General features: G+C 40.7%; 1 protein-coding gene across 1 annotated transcript in view; it reads left to right on the forward strand.

The window, feature by feature from the left end:
• The first annotated feature begins 287 nt into the window (after positions 1-287).
• The window catches only part of SLC6A2 (solute carrier family 6 member 2), a 57,232-nt gene continuing 33,772 nt past the window's right edge, over positions 288-23,747 (forward strand). Inside the window, exons 1-2 of the mRNA XM_014893855.2 lie at positions 288-691; positions 20,853-20,984. Coding sequence (XP_014749341.2) covers positions 382-691; positions 20,853-20,984 — 442 coding nt within the window. The 5' untranslated portion in view covers positions 288-381. The remainder of the gene's footprint in view (positions 692-20,852; positions 20,985-23,747) is intronic.

A 23,747-nucleotide genomic window follows, 5' to 3' on the forward strand; every position in this document is an offset into this window, starting at 1 on the left:
CGGTGCGGTGCTCTGGGCAGTGCGGACTCTGAGCAGTGCGGATTCTGGGCAGCGCGGGGTTCCGGGCAGCGCGGGGCTCTGGGCAGTGCGGGTTCCCAGCGGTGCGGGGCGCGGGTCGGAGCTGGCGGGGCCGGGCGGCGGGCCCAGGTGCGGCCGCTCCCCGCGGAAGAAGGCGCGGGCAGCCCCGCTCCCCGGGGGCGCCCCGGCGGGCGCGGGCGCCGCGGTCCCCCCTCTCCCGCCTCATTTGCATGGCTCTTATTACGGCCGTGCCTCGCTCCCGCCGCGCTGACACCGCCGGGCTGAGCGCGGAGTCGCCTCCAGCGGGAAGCGCACTTCCGTTATCTGCGCGCCCGCGCCCCCTCCTCAGCTCGCTCTCTCTGGATGTTTAAGGCGAGGATGAACAAACAGGTCCAGCCCGAGCGCAAAGTGTCGGTGGTGGCCCCCTTGCCGGACCGCGCGGGGCCGCCGCCGCCGCCGAAGAAGGACGTGGAGCTGATCCTGGTGAAGGAGCACAACGGGGTGCAGTACACCAGCAGCAGCCTCCTGCCCGCCGCCCCCGCGCCGCGCTACGGCACCCAGGACAGGGAGACCTGGGGCAAGAAGATCGACTTCCTCCTCTCCGTCATCGGCTTCGCCGTGGACCTGGCCAACGTCTGGCGATTTCCATACCTCTGCTACAAAAATGGAGGGGGTAAGAGAACTGCTTGCGAGGTGTTTTTCCCCGGCCCCGCACCCCCAAGCCGCACCGCCGCGAGGGTGGCATCCCGCTGCTCTTGGCGGAGTTTCTGGGGCAAAGCCGGGAGCCGGAGCTCGCCCCGCGGTGCCGGGTGGCGAAGGGAGGAGCGGCGGCACCGCCGCGATCGATGCCCGGCGCTCCGCGCTCCTCCCGGGCAGCGGGGACCCGCTCCCGCAGCACCCGGGACACCGCTCTGCCCCTTCCCGGGAACCATTGCTCGCACGCTCCTCGAAGTTTAACTTAGTTTTTGAGTACAGGCGTATTTGCCTTCTGCTGCCGCTCCAGGCTGCTTAACACTTTTTTTTTTCGTTCGCAAAAAATAGCACCAAAAGGGAGGGGGCGGAGGGGGGAAGAAGGGCCAAACCAAAAACGCTCAAGCAGAAAAACAGCATCCAGAAGAGCTAGCCCCAGACCACTGAAAGGTTTCGTGGGGGCAGTTTTAATGTAGGATCGTGATTTCTGCCCTCGGTTCTGCACTGTGGGGGTTCTCCCCTCCTCCAAAGTAGGTAGGAGACTTGTTACAAACAAAACCTCACCTCCTGCACAGTTTGGCAATGACAACAACAAAAAATTACACACAGTAACTATAGCTGGCTCAGATTGTCTGGCATGTCTTCAGTAAGACCTTAACTCCATCATCCTCTTTCATCTCCCTGAAGTACGCTGTGTTGTCAGTGATGACTCCAGGCTGTGATGGAGTAACACCATCTGCAAGCCGGGCAGGTGCCTGGGGTGCTTTCAAATCACACACAGAAAGAACAGACCCTGCCTGGCAGATGGAGAATTGTGTGTGAACGGTGAACCACACAGATAGAACTGACAGAGAGAAAGCACGTTCTGAAAGGTAATTATGTATGTATATAAGGATGGTGTGGTTGCTTGGTGATAAAGGCTAACAGTTCACACACTTTTAGCATAAAATAATTGCTTCCTGTAAAAATAGGAATGCAGGATGAATGGGAAAATCTCTATCAAATGACATGGAATTGTACCTCTTCTTGGAACTTCATAGGATACTGGTGCTAATGAAACACTTGGTTGAGCTTGGTTCCTCCGAAACTTCTGAGAGGAGTCAGAAAACCTCTCTGCTCACCACCCAGACAGACTGAAGAAAGTAGTTAGTACTGAAAAGTAACCTCCATCCTTATTTCGTTATGTCCGAAAATATTCCCAGCCCCTCACACTAGAGCAGCACAATGCATCAGGAAGCCAGCAGGCTCCAGCCGTGTCAGGTGCAGGTGTGGCAGCAGCATCATTCATACCACTCCGGACAGCTGCACCATGGCCACATCTCCGCCTCATCTGGCAATTCTCAGGAAAAGAGATGTATTCCCCTATGTGACATTGCACAAGGTGACACCCAGAGTGCCTGAACTCTTTTCTATTGTAATTTGGGTCACTTAATTTCCTAACCTGCTTCCTTCATAATTTACTTCCAGCTCAGGCACAGAAGGTAACAGTCTGCAACTCTTGCATTTTGTTTAGCCACCATGTATTATCTTATGTCAGTTCAGCTAGAAAAAAACTGGGTCTTCATTAGCATCTTTTGATTTATATACTTCCAAATGGTAATGAAGAGAAAGCCAACAGCTACAGGAGGCACATTTCAGTGAAAAGTTTGTAGCAATTCTTCCATATCATTAAAGTAAAATCAGATCTTTAGAGCAAAGGTATAGAGGCCCTTTGCTACCAAAGTCTACAGAATGACTGAGAACTGTTTACTGATAGAGAGACCAAACACTCCGGTATCCTAAATTTTTTCCATCCATTGCCTCTTATGTTGGACATACATATCAGTTTTAGTCAGTAGAAACTCTTGTAAGAGTTTCAGGCTCTGAAAGTACTTTACTAAGTTTCAAGCCAACTCAGTCCCTTCTTTCTTTCAAACTGTCTTTGGGAGTTTGTTTGCTTTATGCTTAAATTTTCCTACAAGACCAAAAAACATAAAACATAAGGTAACAGGCAGAGCTGTGGGATATCGTTGGATTTTGTTGAGATCTTTCCAGTCATAAATCATAAATATTCTTAAATATCACCCACACACACACACAGACACACTCCTATTGCATGAGGGAACCTTTCTAGCCCTAATTTAACTTTTGCTGCTTCAAAAGGACAACACAATGGGTTTCATATAATTGCTATGTTTCCCCATGCAGAAGTTAGTATATGGATATAGACTTGGGGAAACTTAATTTCACTATCTTAGTAGTTTTTCTGCAATGCTGAGCAAATTAAACGGATGAAATCAGAAGTCATTTTTATACTTGCCTAGCATGGTCAGACTTAACCTATAAAAAAATAAATTACAGGATGCTCATACTAGTATTACAGTTTGCCTTTTGGTGTTTACAAGTAAATAGGTGCTAGGTAAAGAAGAAACCAACAGAACAGATTAAACTTGAATTGGATGGTATGCATAAAGTAGAGCAACGGAAGGTAAAAGGTTTCCTTTCCTCTTCCTCCTGTAGTTTCTCTTTATTCTGAAAGCCTCAGCAATTTCTCAGCCTCAGTGACTTAACTAGAGCTGACTTTGGACAGTCAAACGTGTGGGTTATGAACATGGTATCAACCAATTGATAAGTCCTGGCTCAGCATAACCTGTGCTACCTAACAAAAAAAATTTCTGCAATCCTACCAAAAGCTACACCCACAAAGGTTCTACAAATGTTCTTAGAACAACATCAAGGACATGGAAGTGGTAGAAAATGGCATCTTCCTTTACATTAATTTTTTTTTTTTTAAATCTGGTGGTTGACATATGGACTGTGTCCTAAAGCTAACTATGATTAATTCAAGATGCCTGCAGACACACTAAGGGCCTTTCCATGCTTGTAAAAGTAGGTGGCTCTCAAGAAAGCATGGAAACATACAAGAACTGAAAAGGAAAATATAAACACACACTGTATTCCCTCATTCAAAGTTGAATTTTACAAGGACATGGATGTATATACACTCCCTTCTTTTTACTAGCCAAGTTCTGGAGTTTCTTTCTTTGATAAACTCCAGGAAAATTTTCTAGAAAAAAAAAAAAAAAACAGGCATGGAGGCTTTGGGGTTAGATGTGGAAGTTCCATTTATACAAAACTCTGACAGTTTACTTTAGTGTGTTTTACTTACACAAGGCATACACCACCCAGCGGCAGCTACACAGACATTTTTTGTTAGGTAACTTCGGAGACAGCACTGGTGGTGGTAACAAAAAGAAACATTTATATTTTAACAAGCTCCCAGTAACAAAAAGCTAGAGAGTAAGAAGCATCCAGCAGAACTAAAGCACTGAATGAATAGCCAGAAACATCTGTGTTTTGGGAGTAGCCTGCTGAGAGACCCCAATGGGACTTCTGCACAAAGATAGATGGCAGAATGTAACCTTTCTGTAAACAACTGTAATTTTTGGAATCATTCTTCTGCTATTAAAAAAAAAAAAAATCCCCAGTCTTTAGTAAGATCTAAAACTCTAGAGCATTTATTTTTCTATATCAGTTACCTACTTTCATAGGGCTTGCTTGCCTTACAAGGGCAGAGACAGATCCAATGGCTATATGGTAATATGAAACGTGCCACAGAAAGATTACAGAACAGTTTAGTATGAACAGACTGGAGGAGTTCTTGCTCTCACTGACTTCTTGGAAGCAGGATATGTCCACTGTGTGCTCTAAAGTAATTATCAGGTGATAGGGTAGGCTCTGCACAGATGGGGAAAATCTGCAAGCTCCCAGTAAGTGCATATGGCAACACTCCAAAAGGGGAAATTCTCAAACCTCACCTTGCCAGTTCAGCTGATCAAAAAAGACCACAACTTACATGTATTTGACAGCTGCTCACAGCACAGAGGAAAAGCACTATTTGCAGCAGATGGAATACTTCTTCTGCAGTACATTTGTGAGAGTTGCAAAGGAGCAGGGCTCATCATGGAGAAATCAACTATGGTCATTTCTACTGGCTAATCTTACCAGAGCTATATCCTCATTATAACCTTTCTGGCAAGAGCACTAGTTTTTAAAACTATTTTTAATAAAAAGATTCCCTAGCTGTATAACTCTCTCTCTATAAGTGGTCAACATTAATGTAATCCAAAGAATTCTTTATAATACAACCAACATTTTAATTACTCCCCACCCCTACAAAAGGCTATGTTGAATTAAAGAAGAAGGCTACTATTAGAATTATACTCTCATCAAATTAGAGAAAGAGTTACCTTGATATTTGGATTACATCTGAAATTTTACTGATGCCAAATGAAGTTGAGTAATGCCTACTATGATTAACTGATGTGCTCACAGTGGGGGAGGATGATGCTCAGTCTTAGTTAACAAGCTATTGTAGTTTTTGTACAAGACACTTTCAGTATTAATGTTCATTTTTGTTTCCTCTTCCTGCATAGTCATATTAATTAATTAATATTTCTCACCAAAATTTGGGGAAAAGGAATTTACCAACATATAGTACTTCTTTTGTGAGCCAAAGTATTTGCAAGGTCAGTCATGTTCAGACTACTCATTAGGAAGCATGTAATTGTTGGATTAGTCACTGGAGACTTACTGTATCATAAGAATCAGATTAAGTTTTTAATGAATTTAAGAATAGTGGCAGATAAATATTTTAACATTACTCTAGCTATCATCATGCACACTTTAAATCTCCCCTGCAGCATTATTTTAAAGTGTTTTTAGACCACAGTTTTTCCAGAAGAAATTGTTTGCTTCAACGAACAGTTTGCCAGCAATCAATACACTTTAGAAGTATCTTATATTTTATCCTAATGCTCCCTGTCCTAGTCATAGTTCCATAAGCTGTAATGCAGGACTGAGAAATCCACAGCACAGGTACCAAAGAGAGCATAAAGCAGATCCAAATATCCCTGAGCAGGCCCAGCAGAGTCAGGAGCCCAGAGCTGTCACACATGGAGCTGTCACCTCCCAGGGAGCTGGGAGCCTTGGCCACTGCACCACTGCACTGAGAGCAAACTGCTGCTGACAGCACCACCTTGTCTTTCACTACACTCTGCCTCCTCCGTTTCACAAAGTGTCTGCCACCAAATTTAATCACTATTTTGGGGAAGAATATAACCTGGCACTTTACAGTTCAAAGGTGGATGACCTTTGCCTTACAATATCAGAGTTTATATTTCAAAATAGCATTGATGATGATAATAATAAATCAACTTTGAAGTAATCTCACTGCAAAGCCTACGCCAAGAGTTTGACTCATCAGTCAATCAAAGCTCAGATGCAAATGTAGTGATTTTGGTTTCCTAAAAAGGGGTTTTCAGTTCCCATTAGCACATCAAACCACTGACCTCAGATAGATTAAACTGTTATGCTGATCCCTTCACTATGGTCATGAGCTCTGGGTTCTCAGCCATAGTGTGGCACTAGGGACAATGCTCAGTTGTGTGGTGTGGCAGTACCTGTTTTCCCAGATCCAAAGTCAGTGTCCAGCTCACAGATGCTCTGTTCCCTTTCCTGTTCCATCTCTTCTCTTTCCCTTCCTTGATCAGCCACTAATCAATCACCTGGTGCATGCAGGGCATGGATTCACCCAGGCTCTTCTGCACTGGAGCTCACAGGCCAGCTGCTTCTCTGAAATTCCCTCTTCTGCTCTACATGTCTTGTTGGGCCCACAAAATAAATCTTCAGAACAGGAATTTCTGCAGGCTTATAAGCTACTGCATCATACACCTACTACATATGAAGTATTAAGAATGGCTGAAAGGGAAGAGCTGAATCTCTCACCCAAATCTTTCATCAATTGTAAACTTGTTTCTGACTCTGAGGTATGATACCATGAAATAGTGTAAAAGTGGCACACTATATAGACTGTCAGCTAAATACCTGTCTGTGCAGAGATGCTATTTGTCCCTGAAAAATTCTAGCAACTCTTAGCTTGACAAATTTACAAAGGTCTAGAGATACACCAGCATAGAAAGATTCTAGATGAGATCCGTAATATTTAGCTTGATGTTACTCCCTAAGAGGACCATCCTGTGACTGATGCAGGGCAAGTATTGAGACCTGATCTAAAGGGTGCTCCAATCAATTACCAAAACTGATTTTCCAGCTTTACTGACAATAAAAGAGCTGGTGTGGACCAGCTGACAAAAGCAAAGATACATCTTTCCAAGTGTAGTGGATGCACATTTTGATTACCACTTGAAGTACTTTGTTCTAAACTAAGAAGCAGAAAAGACTTCAAGAAGTAAACTTAGTTCTGTTTTTGAAAATTTAAAATCTCTGCTTAAGGTCTTCCCATCCCCTGCCTCCTCTCCAAGCACTCTTCCTTCCTGTACACTCTTCTCAATTCTGCCAAGGAAATACTGAAATATCCCCAGTAAACCATTCCTGCACAAGTAAATTCTGAAGTCACATTAGGGAGCCTTCAAAGTTCATATTAACTCCTACTGAAGCAAATACTGGGCTTTCCTACAGTTTGACATGAGGTCCTGTGTTTGGATACTCATTCCAGCTGAAATAGCAGGCAAGTGATCTTCATGTGTCTGCCTTTTCACTCACATCATCTAAAGCTCTGGGAGTAATGGAAGCCAGAAAGGCCAGGATAGGAGTGTAGGAGCCAACAGCCCTTCTTTACTGGAGAAACCAAAATATCTCTAAAGAGACTGAGACATGGTCTACAAGATTTGGGGTAGAATTTCACTTTCATTTTTAGGTAAAATACCACAAACCTGTCTGTCAGTTCAGTGAATATGTGAATACAGTTCCAGCAGTATAATTATATTATTTCCAGACAGATACTTCTTCCTCATGCTTAGAGCAATATGAAACAGAATGTTAATACAACTACTTACACACAAGATCAGGAGGAACGTACAGCTTTAGCAAGAGTTTAGATATGCTGTGAGGGGAATGACAGATTAAAATCAGTCCATAAATTACTGAACCTCTTGCTGTGTATTAGAATAGTTTCAAATGCAAAGCTTTATTGACATTCAAAATTTGATTTCCTAAATATGGATATCTGAGTCCTTCAGGAAATCAGGGGCAAAAGTGCCTAGATCCTCAGTACTGTTGAATAATTCCTGTTCTCATGGAAATTCTGGGTAACTGTCATATAATTCAGCATCATAACTTCTGTATAGATTCAACATACTTAATTTTAGCCACAGAGTTTTTGAAACCTTTAATCCATAAAGAAGGGAAAGAAGGTGAGAGGCACGGAAGGAAAACAGTTAATTTCCTTGCCTTATGACTTATTCTTCAAGAAAACCATAGGAAAAGACCTCTAAACTACTTATCAAAACTATCCTTTGTTTTATTTTCACTCCTCCTTTCCCCTATTCACTATTCAAACAAGTTTTGCAATCTTTCCTGAAGCATGACAAAGGTGACAGCACAGAACAGAATTTGGGAACCAGGTCTACCATTCAGAAGCAGAAACTGTCAGCAGGGAGGTCTGGCTGTGTAAGCCACGTCCTTCTCTACACTCATATTCATCTAAAGCACACTACCAACTTTCCAGTGAACAGAATTCTGTGATAACATATTACTAATCAAAATTCAAGCAGGATTGGGCAGGCAGTTTTGTGTTGCCAGTCCATAAATTTTTTTTATGACAATCGTTCTGACTGCTGGTATGTAGTAAGACAAGCTGCCCGTATTATACAATAAGTCTTTTTATAGAAGATGGTAATTTTTCCAGTGCTCCTACTCCTTAAGGCTTTATGAACACAACCACTCACTTCCAAAAGCACAAGTGATTGCAGAAGCTGTGTTCTTAATGTAGGTATTAACTGACTGCTACAGTTTGGCTATTATAATTGTCTAAGAATATATGCTAGGTGTCCAAAATAAGATCCAACCCTCCCAGACTAGTGGTGTTAGACCACACAGACATAAAGTCTTTCTTGGAATGCTTTGTTATAAACTGCTTCCCTAGGACAAACTCAGCATCAGAAGAGCAGTGCTGGTTTGATCCCACCCCACTGAAGTACATAGGAATTGTGATTTCAACAGCAGAAGAATATTATTCCTGTGCAATTTCAGAGCTGGAGAAAGTCACTGCATGATTTCCAAGCACTGTCCTGTCCTGCTACAGCACTCTTGCTGAAACAGCTTTTGTGGCATTGATGTAGGGAAGGATTGTGGCTGGGCAATTGCACAGCATTCATCTTTACTGAAGACTGCAGGACTGTGGGAATGAGCTGATTTTCTGGCCCAACAGCAGCATGGAAGAATGAACCCTCTGCAGTTGCCTCATTGACCATCCAAATCATTGTTTCCTTGGGCCTAGTGTGTGTAATGAAAAAAGCAGATGAATATTGTGCATCTTGGTTTTTGCCAGCTATTTCTAATTTATTCTGCACCTCCTGAACTATGTGGATATGTGTGTACAGCACTCTTCACTGATATTTTCGTTTCTATTTTTCTCTTCTGTAATGAAAGACCTCTTCCAATGTCTATCCTGAAGCATGCCAAAGGTGACAGAACGTTATTTGCCCTTAAGATCCATTTCTCGAGGGAAAGTATGATACCGATTCCAGTCAAATTCCAGTCAAATAAAAAATGGGGAAAAGGCTGGACTTTTTCTGGCCCACCAGTACAATAACGGGAAGCGTTTTTCAGACCACAAGGTGGAGCAGTAGATCCTCACAGGTCTTAGGAGATCCCAACCTGATAATTAATGTCACAACATTTATAGGAAAAGAGAATTTCATGGTGGCTCATTATTTGTAAATACAGAGCTGCCCAGTAATAACAAAGATCGTTCCCAAGCTGACCATTCTTGGATTTCCCGCTTAATTTTATTTATTAGGATATTATAGGAGTGGCAGCTTTTAGCAGTGCCTAATTCACATGTAGGACCTCACTTGTCAGCATGGCCACAATGACAGCAAGGACACAATCCATTGATAACACGAGATTAACCCTGAACCTTTTTTAAAGAGAGTGCAAGAATAAAATGGAGGTACACTCTCTTCCCCCCAAGGATTGATACAGGAGGATACAATTTCTTAAATCCTAAATTTAGAAGGTGATCCAAATACCCTCAAAACATTTGCCTTTGGGAAAAAAACCAAACTCCACATAGACTTTCAGGGGTCTACATTCTACAATTGAAAGATTCCTTTTTTCTTCTTCTGTGTTAATGGACATAGACATAGACCTCCCACATTTCAGGACGTCTCAGCATCTTTCCTTCTTGGCAGAGATTTCATTATTTCACAACACAGTAATTTCACAATTAAGTATATTGGGCTTACTATGACATTTGAAAGGTCAAGGCCAAATGTTACCAAAACATCAAGTTACAGGCATTAGAAGCCACTCTCAAAAGTATGTTTGGTACATGACTGTTCATCAGCATGCAGGGTGTGCTGCCTCCTGATGTGCAGTAAGGCTGATGCTTGAAGAAAGCTCCCAAGCTCATACCCTCAAACTGGGGGCAGATTAGAGCTGTACACAGGCATTTTAATTCTACAATTTATCACAGAATTAAGGAATAGTTTGTGCCATGCAGTGCTTTGTGTCCTTTCAGAAGAGAAATTCAGATGTGTAAATAAGATTATGAAACAGGTGTTGGTGAGATCAAAGACGGTCCAAGACTTTGTTTTGGGGAAGAGTTTGATCATTGGCTTCTTTTCTGCAGTTTGTTTCTCATGTGTATATGGCTCTACAGCCTCAGTTAAAATCAATAGATTCGTAAACCACATGGGAGAAATCCTGACCCAGCTGAAGTCAATGGGTGATTTTTTTCCATTGACGTCACCAGAGCCAGGATCTAAACCCAAATAACAGACGTCTCTCTCTTAAGGACTCCTAAGTAGACAGAATTTCCAGACTAAGAATTATGTGAGAAGAAAAACAGAGTAAAGTAATAAAAAACTATTCAGACTAAACTGATACAGAAGACTCCCACCGAGTAGTAACTGATCTTCACTCAGTACAATAGCTCAGTACTTTACCTAAAAAGCAAACTGTCAGGATTACATAGATGATGGTGATTATTACACAAAATAGATTTACTCTGAGAGAGTTAGACTATGACCTCAGCATTCTCCTATGTTGGGCTAAAAAAAAGAACTATTTTAAGAAGTGCCTTTTACTCTCACAGTTTCATAGGGACAAATGATTAGGCAAGAATCTCTTTCTAGCTTTCAAGGCTGAAAAGAAAAGCTGGGAAAGTACAAAGTAAATTCAAAACTAAAAGCAAGCAAATAAAAGGACTGTAATAGAAGATCATACATTTTAAAATATTCTGGGGCCTACTTCATGGTTTTTGAACTTTTGAAATTGGTGGCTATAAGAACACAGTTAGTCTCTGGCATAAGTTATTCTCTTGACTCTACCCTAAAAGAAAGAGGCAGAAACCAGTTACCAGGCGCTTCCTAAACAGCCAGTTAATCCTCTGTTGACTTATACAGAAGCTGATGACAAAATCTCTGTGTCTGACCCTAAATTAAGAGATTTTGAGATCTTCAAGATCACCTACATTTTTCTTTCTAAATGCTGTTTTACAGTCGTGATGCATTATGTGTTTAAAGCTGTTTAGAAATACAAAACAAAACAAATAAAACTCACCCCGCTGTGTGACAAGTTGAAAACACCAGACTCAGCCACTGATTTATCATAAGGGCTGAGCAATCAGGGAACAAAACTGCCCTGCAATCTGCCCAAGAAAAAGTTTGCACTGTGATGAAACAAGAAGGATTTTACTTCAAACTGTTAATAGGCCTCTGCTTCATCTTGGCAGGGAGCTATGATGGGCCCTGGGGTAATTTTCACATTCTTCCATGGCATTTCAAGCTAGGAGGCCCTGCAGAATGGCAGTGACAAAGCATGTACTGGACAGCTTGGACTGAAGGGAAAATTACATTGCTTGAAGCCTATTAGGAAAACAGTCCACTAAGAACAAAAATAAGGCTCAAGTTGCAAACTTCAAGAAAAACTTTTGTCTTATTAATTCCCACTGAAGAAGCTGAGTAGCTGGAGGATGGAAACTGAAAGAAGGGTGTTGCTAGCCAGTACAGGTAGATTTGTGCAGCATCGTTGTGATTTCAAACTGGTCTAAATAAGACTCAGTTTACCCTTTCAAGCAAACTGATGTCAAGAGAAGTTCTTACAGGCCTGCTGCAGGAGGGATGATACTGAGAAGTTTCACTTTGTGCTCACAGTGTCCAAATTCTCAGACACCCCACCCAATGATTGGCACACAGGATTACCAGCACTACCCTGTGCCAAATACAGGTTTTTCCCGAAAGGAAAAGTTTTCTCAGAAGAACGCTGTGACAGTTTTTGTGAAATTCCTGTGTTCAGTGCTAACAGAAAGGTACAAAGTAAAGAAGCCACACCCACTTGGAAATAACCATTGCCCAGGCCTTCCAAAATATTAGCACAACTATATAACTGTAGTAACTATAGTAACTAAGTAACTATAATCTTTGATAAGAGCACAGGATTTTCTATTTTTCCAGGCAATTATGCAAATAGTAGCCATGACTGCAATGGTAAATTTGCCAATATCATTGGCAACAGCATCACACACAGCCATTAAAGTTATCAAATAAATTAAAATGATGCAGCATTTGTCTCCTATAAGAAAATATTCTTCATGGCTACGTAACATACTATTCATTTCAGGACTGTCTGATATCTCTACTTCATAATTTAGAAAGCATGTCTAAGAAATATCAGAAAACTGCACACAGTGGGTTTTAAGAAAACATGGAGAATGGTTTTATAGGGTATGCAGCTTTAAAGCCCTGTTGAAGCCTGCATTATATGTAGTTTACAGTATAGTCACTCTGCTTCCTTTAGTGGCATGGGAAAGAACATTCATCCTGAAGGCTTCATTTCTAATGACCAAGACTAAAGGTTAGTTTACTAGAGTTCTTATAGATAGGAACATTGACTGCCTCACACTTTGATAACAGAAATAACCCTTTACTGAGAGGAAGAAATTAGTGGATTCTGTTTGTAAAGGTTAAGATAGCATAGAAAGTATTACACTAATCAAAATAAATCTCTAATAAAGACTGGAAGGAAAAAGAATGTTTTGCTTTAGTCTTTGAGTCCAAAAATTGAAGTTACAACTTAAATTTGGATTAATCACTAAATGGTATAAGGAAAGTTTTTAAGAGTACCACAGAGTGTTGTGCTTGATTCTTCTTTAGCAGAATTTCAAGGCATTTACCTCCTATTGGTTTGTACATTAATCCTCTTGAAAGCTGTTTGGCACTTGTCTGGAGCTGATTTAAGATGTCTTGGGCACTTTGTTTTACCCTGGCATAGTTATGAATCTCATGCTGCCTAAAATGGGTACTGCATCCTCTCCAGAGGGTGCTTAACTTGGAGGCTGCAGGCTGGTTTTTATTTTGACAACGTGCAAAAGAAAAGCAGTCTTTAAGAGCAACACCCTCCATCCCAGATTGCTGAGAACCAGGAATTGCCCTGCTGCATTTCACACACCTTGCCTTGCTTTGTGGCTCCTGCTGAGGCTCAGATCAGCCCTGCCACCCCCAGCACAGGGGCATGGCTGGCAGGGGAATCTCCTCCTGTACAGTGGTGCAATGCACAAGTGAGCAGCTCCCACAAGGGCAATCCTGAGAATGTTAGACAGAGTAGAAAGCAAGGACCAATACTGCCCAAATGAGGGGCTCAGCTCCAGAGGACTCATCCCAGGCTCTTTTTTATTAAGTAGAAAAACATTTCAGGGATATAAACTTGGCAGTCCTGATGTGTTCAAAGCACAGCTCAGAAAATGGGTATCATAACTTAATGTAGGTACCAAAACTGTCTACACAGCTCTTCAACCTGCCAATGCATGAACATGCCACACCAAGAAACACCTGTAGGGTGGCAATTTCAGACACAAAAGCATGTATCACTATTGCACTGTAATTAATTAGTGTAGTTCACACAGTCTCTATAGACTATAACAAGAAGGCTGGAACTCTTGATTCAAAAACAAAACACAAACAAAACAAACAAAAAACCCCAAAGCAAAACAACCAAAGAGCAAAGGATCTCTCTAGTATCTTCCAATCAGGTTTGTAGGATTTTCTGTCTGAAACTCTGGTCTATGCTAGACAGCAAGTTAGATCAAATTATCTCACAAGACATTCTGACATCAAAGTCAGATTACTCCCTGAATTTTGAAAACATTCATTTTAGTTTACAGCTGTCTGAGGAAAAAAAAACCCAGCACAAAAGAACGTACAAGTTCTCTGAGAAGATGAGAAAACTATGACTAACAGTCTATATCTGAACCAAAGTAGAACTGTAGTTGCCAAAATCTCCCTGGCTCCCACTTTCCCTACATTTAAAAGATAGCTAAGCTGATGAAGTAGTATTTCCTTTTGTGTACATGATAGTGTTCCACATATCACAGAAAATATATTTTCAGTACTTAACAGTTCAAGGAAAACTTATCACACGAGGTTATGCTGTTATGGATCTAGTGCTGGAATCTAGGAAAACCTGCTTATCTTGATCCACAAGCTCACAGAAAATACCTTCTGATATCTTCATTCAAAAATATTTTTAGCCATGGATGTTCTGCCACCAGTAAATCAGAGTACATTTTGACAGGCACCTTGCTCTTGTACATCTGAAGTGCAGCCTACACCTTACCTGGGTGGTTTTGTTGATAGGCAATTGCAGGTGAATATATCCTCATGTCACCCCTAATAATTGCAAGGTTGGAGAAAAAAAACGAATAGAACATTCCTACTATTAAATGCTAGAATAGTATTTTTCCCCCTTAATTTAATATCTTTTAAGCTTCCAGTCATGTCTGCTGTGAAGCAGCAGTGTTCTGCATGGCATGCTGAGCCAGTAGTCCAGTACTACACATCTCCCCTGACTAGGACCTTCTGAAGAGTCTGTGAACTATAAAGTTTGCTGGTTTGTTCCCAACAGTGTTTTCTGTCCAAGAAAGGATACTACCACTCCTACTGTCCTATTGACCATTAGCAATAGGGATGGCATAAATAACAGAACAATCTACAAGCTGGTTCCACAGTCCAGCTCACTTACTCTCTCATTTCTTCTTTAAACCAGACAGGTAGTTAAAAAAGAAAAAGGCACAAAATCAAGATGGTGGGTTTGGGCAGGAATGTTAGTAGCTAGGCTTTCATGTTGTTACAAACTCCAAGTATTTACTTACCAAACTACAGATAAAACTCACCTTATTGCATTGATCTAGCAACAAAAGATCCAACCCCAACAGTACCTCTGCTATAGAGGCACAATGTTAGAAGCTATCACTGCAGCCCATAAAGCAGATCTTTGGATTTTCTATGGTCACACTCATGGCAAATGATGGGAATTGTTCTTTTCCTAAGCCAGCCACAGTGAGTGTTGTGAAGGTCAGCAGTAGAAAGCCACCACAAGTCTCCAGAGCTCCCACTCCCACACTGCCCACCTTGGATCCACCTGATTTATATTCTCTCATACCTACCATGTCTCTTCATTTATTCTTTTATTTCCTACCCAACATCACAAGCCAGAGTCCTGATCTTGTATGTGCCTGCAATTATCTTTAAACTACACATTGTTGTAAATGTGATCCTTTCATTAATTTATGTAAATAGGACCTTGGCCAATGACTTGGCTGTTATTTGTGAATGAATCATGCTGCTCTGAGTGGCTGGATATATTTAACTCTCATTAATTTGTTCAAAATAGCTACTAATGGGTTTCTTTAGCTCATGACTCTTGTAATAAATGGCAAAAGGATGATTGGATTTGCGTGGGGAGGGCCTAGGTAACCCTTTCTGCTACTGATCAGTGACCATCTTCTAAATACACTGCACTTCAAGTGACTTCAAGTGATTTTAAGGCAGTAGCAGGTTAACAGCTCAAGACAGAAAATGCAGGCTTCAGTTGGCCTCAGCCAACAGCACTGAACCATTTCTGGAAACTATTTGTTTTCACTTTCTTTTGAGTGAAAGAATGCTGTTAAAACTGCAATTCTGAAAAAACTGGAGGCTCTGAGCCCAAACTGAGAGTAATAATATAAATAAGTTCAAATCCAGCAACGATTTATTAGACGGAGTTGCTAAAAGGTAAAGGCTTCAAGAGAAACATGCCACTCACCATGGTATAGATCCACTGCTTTTATGATTCAGAAATACTTTCCATTAAAAAAGGTTGCATACTTGGAAGATTTTATTGTATACTTGGAGAATTTTACATGTGCAAAGTGCTGCTGAAGCTTTAATAGTATGTCATGCAATCTGTTTTGCAGAAAAATGTTGTTTTTTACAACTAGAATCTCTTGCTAGCTGCTGTCAACATCATCATACAGCTGCTGTTATCATCATCTTATCTTTGACCCGAGCTGCCATCATGCTCCTTTGCAGCTCTGACTTCACTTTGCTGTACCATACAGACCCTCATTGCTTTCCATCTCAGGTCAGTAAGGTCTTAGTGTTCCACCCCTTCTTCCCAGCTGTCAGCAGCTCCTTCAGAGGTGCCCTTGGAGGCTGTGCAGGCTTGCTGGGCTGCCTGCTCAAGAGCCACACAACATCCATGTGCTAGGAACACCTGCCTTTCCAATCACCTGGTTTTCTACCCATGGTGATCTTGTACAATGTCGATTTCAAGAACTCTGCATCAGTGACTTCGTTTTTCATTCACAAGAGTCTGTACAGATCACAGTTTCCACCCATTTTCCTTGTTCTCCAAGCAAATGTAGTACATTCTATCAACTGTTTGTTGATATTGTTTGGAGTACTATTTATTCTGAATGAAAAAAAACAGTGTTGATCAATGTTAATAGAAATATTAACTTGTATTTCAGTTCACCAACTGGGAGATCTCTGCTTTTAGACTTTTCCTGAGCAAATACTGGAAACACTCCTATTGGAAAATATACAGCAACATTTGCTCAAAGTTTGTTGTCTTAGCAGACACCCCTGCCAGTATAACATTTTGACTAGAAATAACCATGGTAACAAATGCAGAAGGCTAACAAGCACAAAGAGTTCAAAATTATTTGAACTACCCCTGTCTTGGCCTACTTCTTGCATGAGCATCAAAAATCCTTTTAGGATAGCAAAAGCTGTTTAAATTATCTTTTTTCAGCCATTAGTAAATTAATTCTTCTTTCTTTCTGGGATTTAAAAGTGAGATGAGACCTCCTGGTATGACTGAGAAGAATATTTAGAGCTTTTGCTTCCCACTCCTTAGGATGCTGGGAATGCCGATGAAGGGAGGAAACACTCTGTGTGGATTCTGGTATACCAAAATTAAGAAGTTGTTCTGGCACTGAACACAGGAATGCAAAGCCTGTCTTGTATTTTGTCCTTCATTAAATGTAATAGTTTTTTAAAAAAATCTAAGTAAGTCTCCACTTGAAGTTTCACATAGATGGTTTTTGTAGAAGCTGAGGGTTTGATCTAACCTAGTTTTGCATAAGGCATAAGGCTGTGTTAACCCCATATTTGCACTGGTATTTTAAAGGGACGTGTATGGATCTTGTGAAATGTGTCAGGAGAGAGATGGAGCCGTTCACAGCAGTCCAAGCCAACCTGTGGCTTTCGAGCTTCATATGACTCAGTCGAGTCCAGTGTGGCCCTTGTGCCAGAGCTGCATTACAGATGTTAATGACTTCATGTTTTTAGCTGTAGAGGGGAATTGGGAGCCATCAGGGATTGCTGACAGCAGTGTTGCCTTGCGGGATGCAGCTGTGTGCTCTCACCGAGGGCAGCGGAATCCCCGGAGCGCTCTCGGCGCGTTGGTGCCAAAGCAGCTCCCCAGCGAGCTGGGGAAGGTAGGGCTTGGCAAGCCTGGCTGAAGTGTTAGCCAAGCTCTGCTTCATAAGAGTTCAGCTGTCTGGCCTATCCCAATGTGACACTGCATCCATGCAATTAAAGCACTGTCCTTTCTGTGGCCAGTGGTGGGGCAGGAGTGACACATGGGGCCACCCTGCCTGGCCCACTGTGACTTCCCCGCAGGGTAGGCATTCACAGCAAGGGCTCCTGCAGACAGGTCTGGGCTGATGCTTCCATTCACACCAGTGCAGCTAAAGCAAGGGGCCCACCAGGACTGCTTTGCCTCTTCCCCAGCCCACAGGATGTTCACACAAACAGGACTGAAAGAAATCTTCCAAACAACATCTCTTGTTCGTAGGACACTGCTCCTAAACACCCTAAGACAGAGCCCCTGTGCAAGCCCTGAGTGACACTGGTCAGCTCTCACACACAGGCTGTTTACAAGCCTTTCCAGACCATTCTATCCTGTATCTATTTCATGTGGATACTTTGACCACCATTTATTTTTCTTCAAAGGGGTCTTGATCCCAGAAAGGGTTGAGCGAACACCATGAAAATTGATTCTGGATATTGGTGAGGAAAATAAGAGCAAATATAAAGATACTTACAAAAAGTACCTGACTTTTTGTTATTTTTTACCTAACCAGAAGCTGCTAAACAAAAAGTTTCCAGAAGACTCCAAAACATTAAGTCAAACTAATATGACTAAGCACCCTTACTTTGGTATTTATCTCAATTTCAAAATACTTCAATCACTTAGCACCTGAAAAGTAACCCAGCTACGAAACCCTGCCATACTGTGTAACTGCTCTTTGATGAAAATTACACCACACCTTATTAATCCCTTGCGGGGGCAGGGCGGGGGAAGAAAAAAAAAAAAAAAGAAAGAAACCTCCTTTAGCTAAAGCCTGGAATGACTCGCAGCCAAACAGATGACACTTCAGCAAGTATGCCTAAGTACAGTACACTTCACAGTTCATCTTGGTATTAGTCATACTTGAAAACTGCATGTTTTAAACTAGCATTTCATACGTATGTCCACTACACAGCTCCAGGATTAATCTTCTCAAATACAAATTTCCCTGAATAGGCATCATGTTTTCCAGTTTCATGACATTAATCAAACGTCACTCCCTGCAAACTCCATACCTCCCAAATACAAGCCAGGTTTGTGAGTCAGCTCCACACACTGTAATACGATCAAAGCAAGACAAGGATGGCACTTCAAAAGCTCACTTGCAGGAAATCTGACAGTAAAACCACCTAAAATAATTTTTCCAAATACTAGATATAGTGAAAGCAATATTTAGTATCCCAGACAGATTTTGCTGAGTATGTTTCAACATTGAACAGAGCTCAGAACTGCAGGGTATTAAGTATCTGTTGAATAGAAATTTTTTTCTGTACAGTATTCAAACATACAACAGTTCACCATGGCAATCATAGAAAACAGATTACAAACAACACTAAAATATTACCAAAACATGCATCACTGATACTGTAGTAGCTTATGCAAATGCAAGTTTCATTTACATTACACTGCATCATGAAGAAGATTCTTGCCTCCAAAGTGATACAACCAATATATTTCAATTTTTAATATGCATTCTCAAAGGCTTAAGCTATTTTTTCTTTTTGTTGATATACCTTGTCTCTGTTTCATTGCAAGGTTTCAACTTTCAAATGACTAAACTTATGACTGAATGCTGAATACATTGTCCTTACCATTATGTTACAGCACGTTACTTTTAGAAGTAGATTGGTGGTATGACTAAGAGAGCAGCTTGTTTTTCCATTCTATTCTCCAGTATATAGTCAAAATTCCCTTTCTGAGCAGTCATGCAAGGCAGCTTACACCAGTAATATCTGTGAAAAGCAAGCTCAAAATGTAAAGAAGCAACTATTCAGATTTTAAAAGCATAACAATAGTTTCAAACATATTTTTTAAACATGTAATTCATTCTGCTTACTGGCAAGTTTTAAAAAAACTACAGTCATGCTTGCAGCTTTTTACCGTCTCTAAGTAAATTTAGGAGCAATACAAACTTACTTCCTTTTTCAAAGGAAGTTTTCAAATTACTAAACCAGCACAACAGATTTTAAAGGTTTGCAAACGTTTGTACTACTTGCTGTTAGGATAAATATTCAGGCTACTGTTGTTTTCCCTTTTGCTGAAAAACTGAACCATGATATTCACAATCTAGTTTCCTTTTCATAGGCAACTCCTAAGGACATTAGTCAGTTATTCAGTGTATGTAATTACTCTGTCAGCTCTCTAGTTATTAAAGCAATCCAATAACATTTTTAATACAGGCAAGTTTAATATTAATTGAACTCTTCTTGACCAAGCAAGCTGTGCAATATAATAAAAGCTTCCCTTTGCATGTACCACAAAGCAGAGAACAGTCAGAGCCACATTTATTAAACATGACACCAGCTATAAACTGATTTATAGTATCACAGGTAGCCATGCACTAGGCTAATCTTTTCTCTGTCACCTGGATCATATAAAATAGCCAAGAATTTTTCAGGTAGTTTCTACATTATTTTTGTATTTCAGCTGGCAGTACTTTTTATGCTACAATAGCTGCCACACCAGGATTTTTCCAAAGGTGACAGTTACTCAATGGCAGGACAAACTCACATGAGAATGCTCAGCCTTGTGAAGTGTTCCAGGAAGGTGCCAGCAGCCCCAGCACTGTGCTGCTGCAATATCAAGATGCTCTAGGGGGCCTAGCAGGAACCTCCACATCCTCCACAGTAATGGCCATGAGCATCAGGTTGGAAAGGGGTGTGTTGTTTAACCCATTTCATAAGAAAAGGGGAATTTATTATAGCTAAATCCAAAATATTTCATGGAAGCACAAATTCTATATAATTAACCAATAGTAATTAATTTTCAAGCCAGAAGTTCTTGCAGACACTTCACACAGTGGTTTAAGCTGCCCTTACAGGATTTCAGTTTTCTCTTCTGTTGCTGGTTCCATGTTCCCTTCTGAAAATACTACTCTAAAAAAAAACTTAACAAAATTTTTCATAGTCCCTTTCCCTTTCAGCTATGCAAGTGTGTTCAGATTTTTTTTTTTCTTCTTCAGTTAGGGATTAATTTTCAGGGACACATTTTTTTTCTCTTTAAAGTCAAAAAGCAGAAGGGAAGCATTAAGGGGAAATAGGAGTTAAGGCCTATAGCTTTATTCAGAGATTCTGTCTCTGAGACCTTTAAAAAATACAGAAAAGGGATGAGAACACATGGGTTCTTCCTTCCTGATATTTCCTTTCTATTTCCCAAAAGCAGAGGTTTTGTCTTTAGCAAAGCAAGCAGCAGAGAAAGAAAAACGCAACCAATACAAAGACTACAATGTCTCTTTACTGTCTTTTCAGGTGCTTTTCTTATTCCCTACATCCTCTTCTTAATCATTGCTGGAATGCCCCTGTTCTATATGGAATTAGCACTGGGACAATATAACAGAGAAGGGGCTGCCACTGTGTGGAAAATCTGTCCCGTTTTCAAAGGTGAGTGTTCCCCTGCTCCCTTGAACAGCCCCGAGGGTGCCATACACGTGTGATCACAAACAATGTAAAGATCTCTCATCTTTCACAGACAATGTGGTATTTGGTGACCTTTCCCCAGCCCGTGAAGTCTGAAGCCTTTATGTTATCAAAGGTGAAGCACAAAATGGGAAAAGCCACAGAAATCATCTTCAGGGTGATTGCTGGCTGAGTGTAACAGAGGGCAATGAGCAGGAGCATTTCAGCCCTGCCCTCCCTTTCCCCTGTGTCCCGGGGAGTGGGAGAGACTGGGGGTCTCTAGGGGGAGGGAGGGGTTTGCCAATCCAAACATTGGAAATTCAAAATCCCATCCAGCTTAGTTCAGCCCTCTCCTCCCCACTGACTAAGGTAACCACTACTCCATTCAGGGCATGCAGCTTTCTTTGCAGAAGCCAACATAGCACAGTGGCTACAACGCTAAAATGGAGACTGCAGGTTCTACTAGAATTGTAACATCACAGGAGTCTGTGGTATCTCTGCACCTCAGTTTTCCTGCCTGTGAAGTGGGAGCAATGATTCTGATAGTCTTTGTAAAGTGTCTTTCAGATTTAGCAATGAAAAACACTTACTAAAATCTGAACATTATTACTATTGAGTGTTTTCCACTAGGATTAACTCTCCAGCATCACTGAATAATAGGCTGTGGAGTGTTGTTTGTGCACTGTATAATTCTGCAAGGAAAAAACAGGTTAGGTTCTTCAGGGTGTTTGGCTTTGATCAGGAAATGATCAATGTGTGAAAGAAGCCATATGTGCTCTGTACATGAAAAAGGTATTTGTTAAGGAACCCCAAGAATTTTTTTAAGCATTGCTTGCCAGCAAAAAACATAAGTTCCTTTGTATGTATACCAGACTGTATCTAAAATCTTATGCAAAAGCCTTTTCAACACAGAGATATCTGAAATTAAACCAGGCAAGCTCAGCTGACCTTAGAACCTTAAAATTCAGATCATGTTCATCCTGGGACTGACAAAAGCTGAGGAGCTTAACAATAGCAATCCAAACTTGATGGATCTGCTGCTTGGATATAGGTTACACTGAGTAAATGTTAGTCTTCTTTCTCAAAATACAGCTTTCCTCTTCAAGCACTCTAATGCCACAAAACAAGAAAAGTGAAGGGGGTTTTTCTCACCACTCAAACCCCAAACTCACTGCAAAATCAGTGATATAACAAAAAATAAGTAAGCGAGCTAATAAAATAATGTGCCCCCAAATTTTAAAATTAATTCATATAGATTTACCTTGCCCTTCTATAATCCCATCATGGGAGACAAAATTCATCCCAGCACCCAGGAACCTGAATACCCTTGCTCAATAAAAATTCCTGTTGGCATTATTTATATACCTTTGGATGACAATGAGGATTTTGAAAACCTAAATGCAAAAATTAGACCTTCAGAATCTCAAAGCATTTGAGCCAAATACCACTGTGCTCAGAGGTATTCTGTGTTGACTTCAGGATTGAAAAGATTATGAGAAAGGAAAATAGAACTTATTTCATGTATATTCTTGTTGACATTCCAGCTGTGTTTTTAAGCTGACATTTTCAAGGTGGACTAAACATACATTACTGTTGATTTTTCATGTTTCTTATTACAAGAATATAGAATAGCATAAGTTATTTGATTCTCAAAAAGTAATAAGCACTGAGACATAGTTGCACCTCAGTATAAACTCAGTACTTTTAAAGATTTGACTAAAACCTCTGATAACATGCAAACACGTTTTATTGGTAATGCTTTGCAGTTGTTTCTGGGACAACTCAAATCTCTCACTCAAAAGAAAAGTACACAGTCTACACAAATTTATAACAGTTTCTCTAAATGAACAGCACTATAGTTCTAATTTTAGCTATGAATATTATTGCCATGAACTCTAAGCACTCTACTTCTAATGAGATGCTATCATAACACATGCAATTACAAATATACCCTGTAACCTTTGTAACATAGTCTGTTTTCATCCCTGCATTTTTTTCCAGGGTCTATTTTAGACTGTGGGTGGTGCAACATTACTTTTAAGAAAACCTAGAAACATAAGAGCAAATTCATTCCTGAACATTCTTAAGATCAAAGAGAAGAGCTATTTAAAACACATTTGATCCAGTATTTTTAAATCTTGATACTAAACATCTCTCATTGCCCTCCTGGATTGGAGGAATTTCAGGAACACTTTTTTAAACAACAATCGTCTAATTTTAGTATTTCGTGTATTTTCCATACTTAGTGTTTTAACATTCACCTAATACTTAAAGAATTATTCTTTTGGGGGATTCCTCCCTCCTCTCCATTCTATTGATCATGGTGTATCACTAGAGTTTGAATGTTCAAGTACTAGATTCATTTAAGCACCAAGGATTTGAAAATACTGTTTCATTTTTACTTTCAAAATTATTTCCCCATTGTTAGGGATGAGCAAACTGCTTTATGGATTAAAAGCCTCCTGCAGAGAAAAGAGTAACTTTTGTGCACACAGCAGTCTTTGAACTGCCAACTCCTTCAGGGTCAGCATCTGTTCTTTATGCAAATTTTAAACCAGGATTAATACTCACAGTGTTTGCTACTTCCTTTCTTTATAAAGAAATAAGAAAGTGTAATAATCTCCAACTGCTAGGTCTCCAGTACAAAAAATTTAACTGAAGAAAACTAGAAGTAAAGGTTTGCATCTAGTTGCTGTGACAGTATCCAGTGTGACAGGAATGACATTCATAAAATAACTGTAGTCCCTA

Source organism: Sturnus vulgaris, chromosome 12, assembly GCF_052056855.1.
Source record: "Sturnus vulgaris isolate bStuVul1 chromosome 12, bStuVul1.hap1, whole genome shotgun sequence".
In the NCBI taxonomy this organism is placed as follows: Eukaryota; Metazoa; Chordata; class Aves; order Passeriformes; family Sturnidae; genus Sturnus; species Sturnus vulgaris.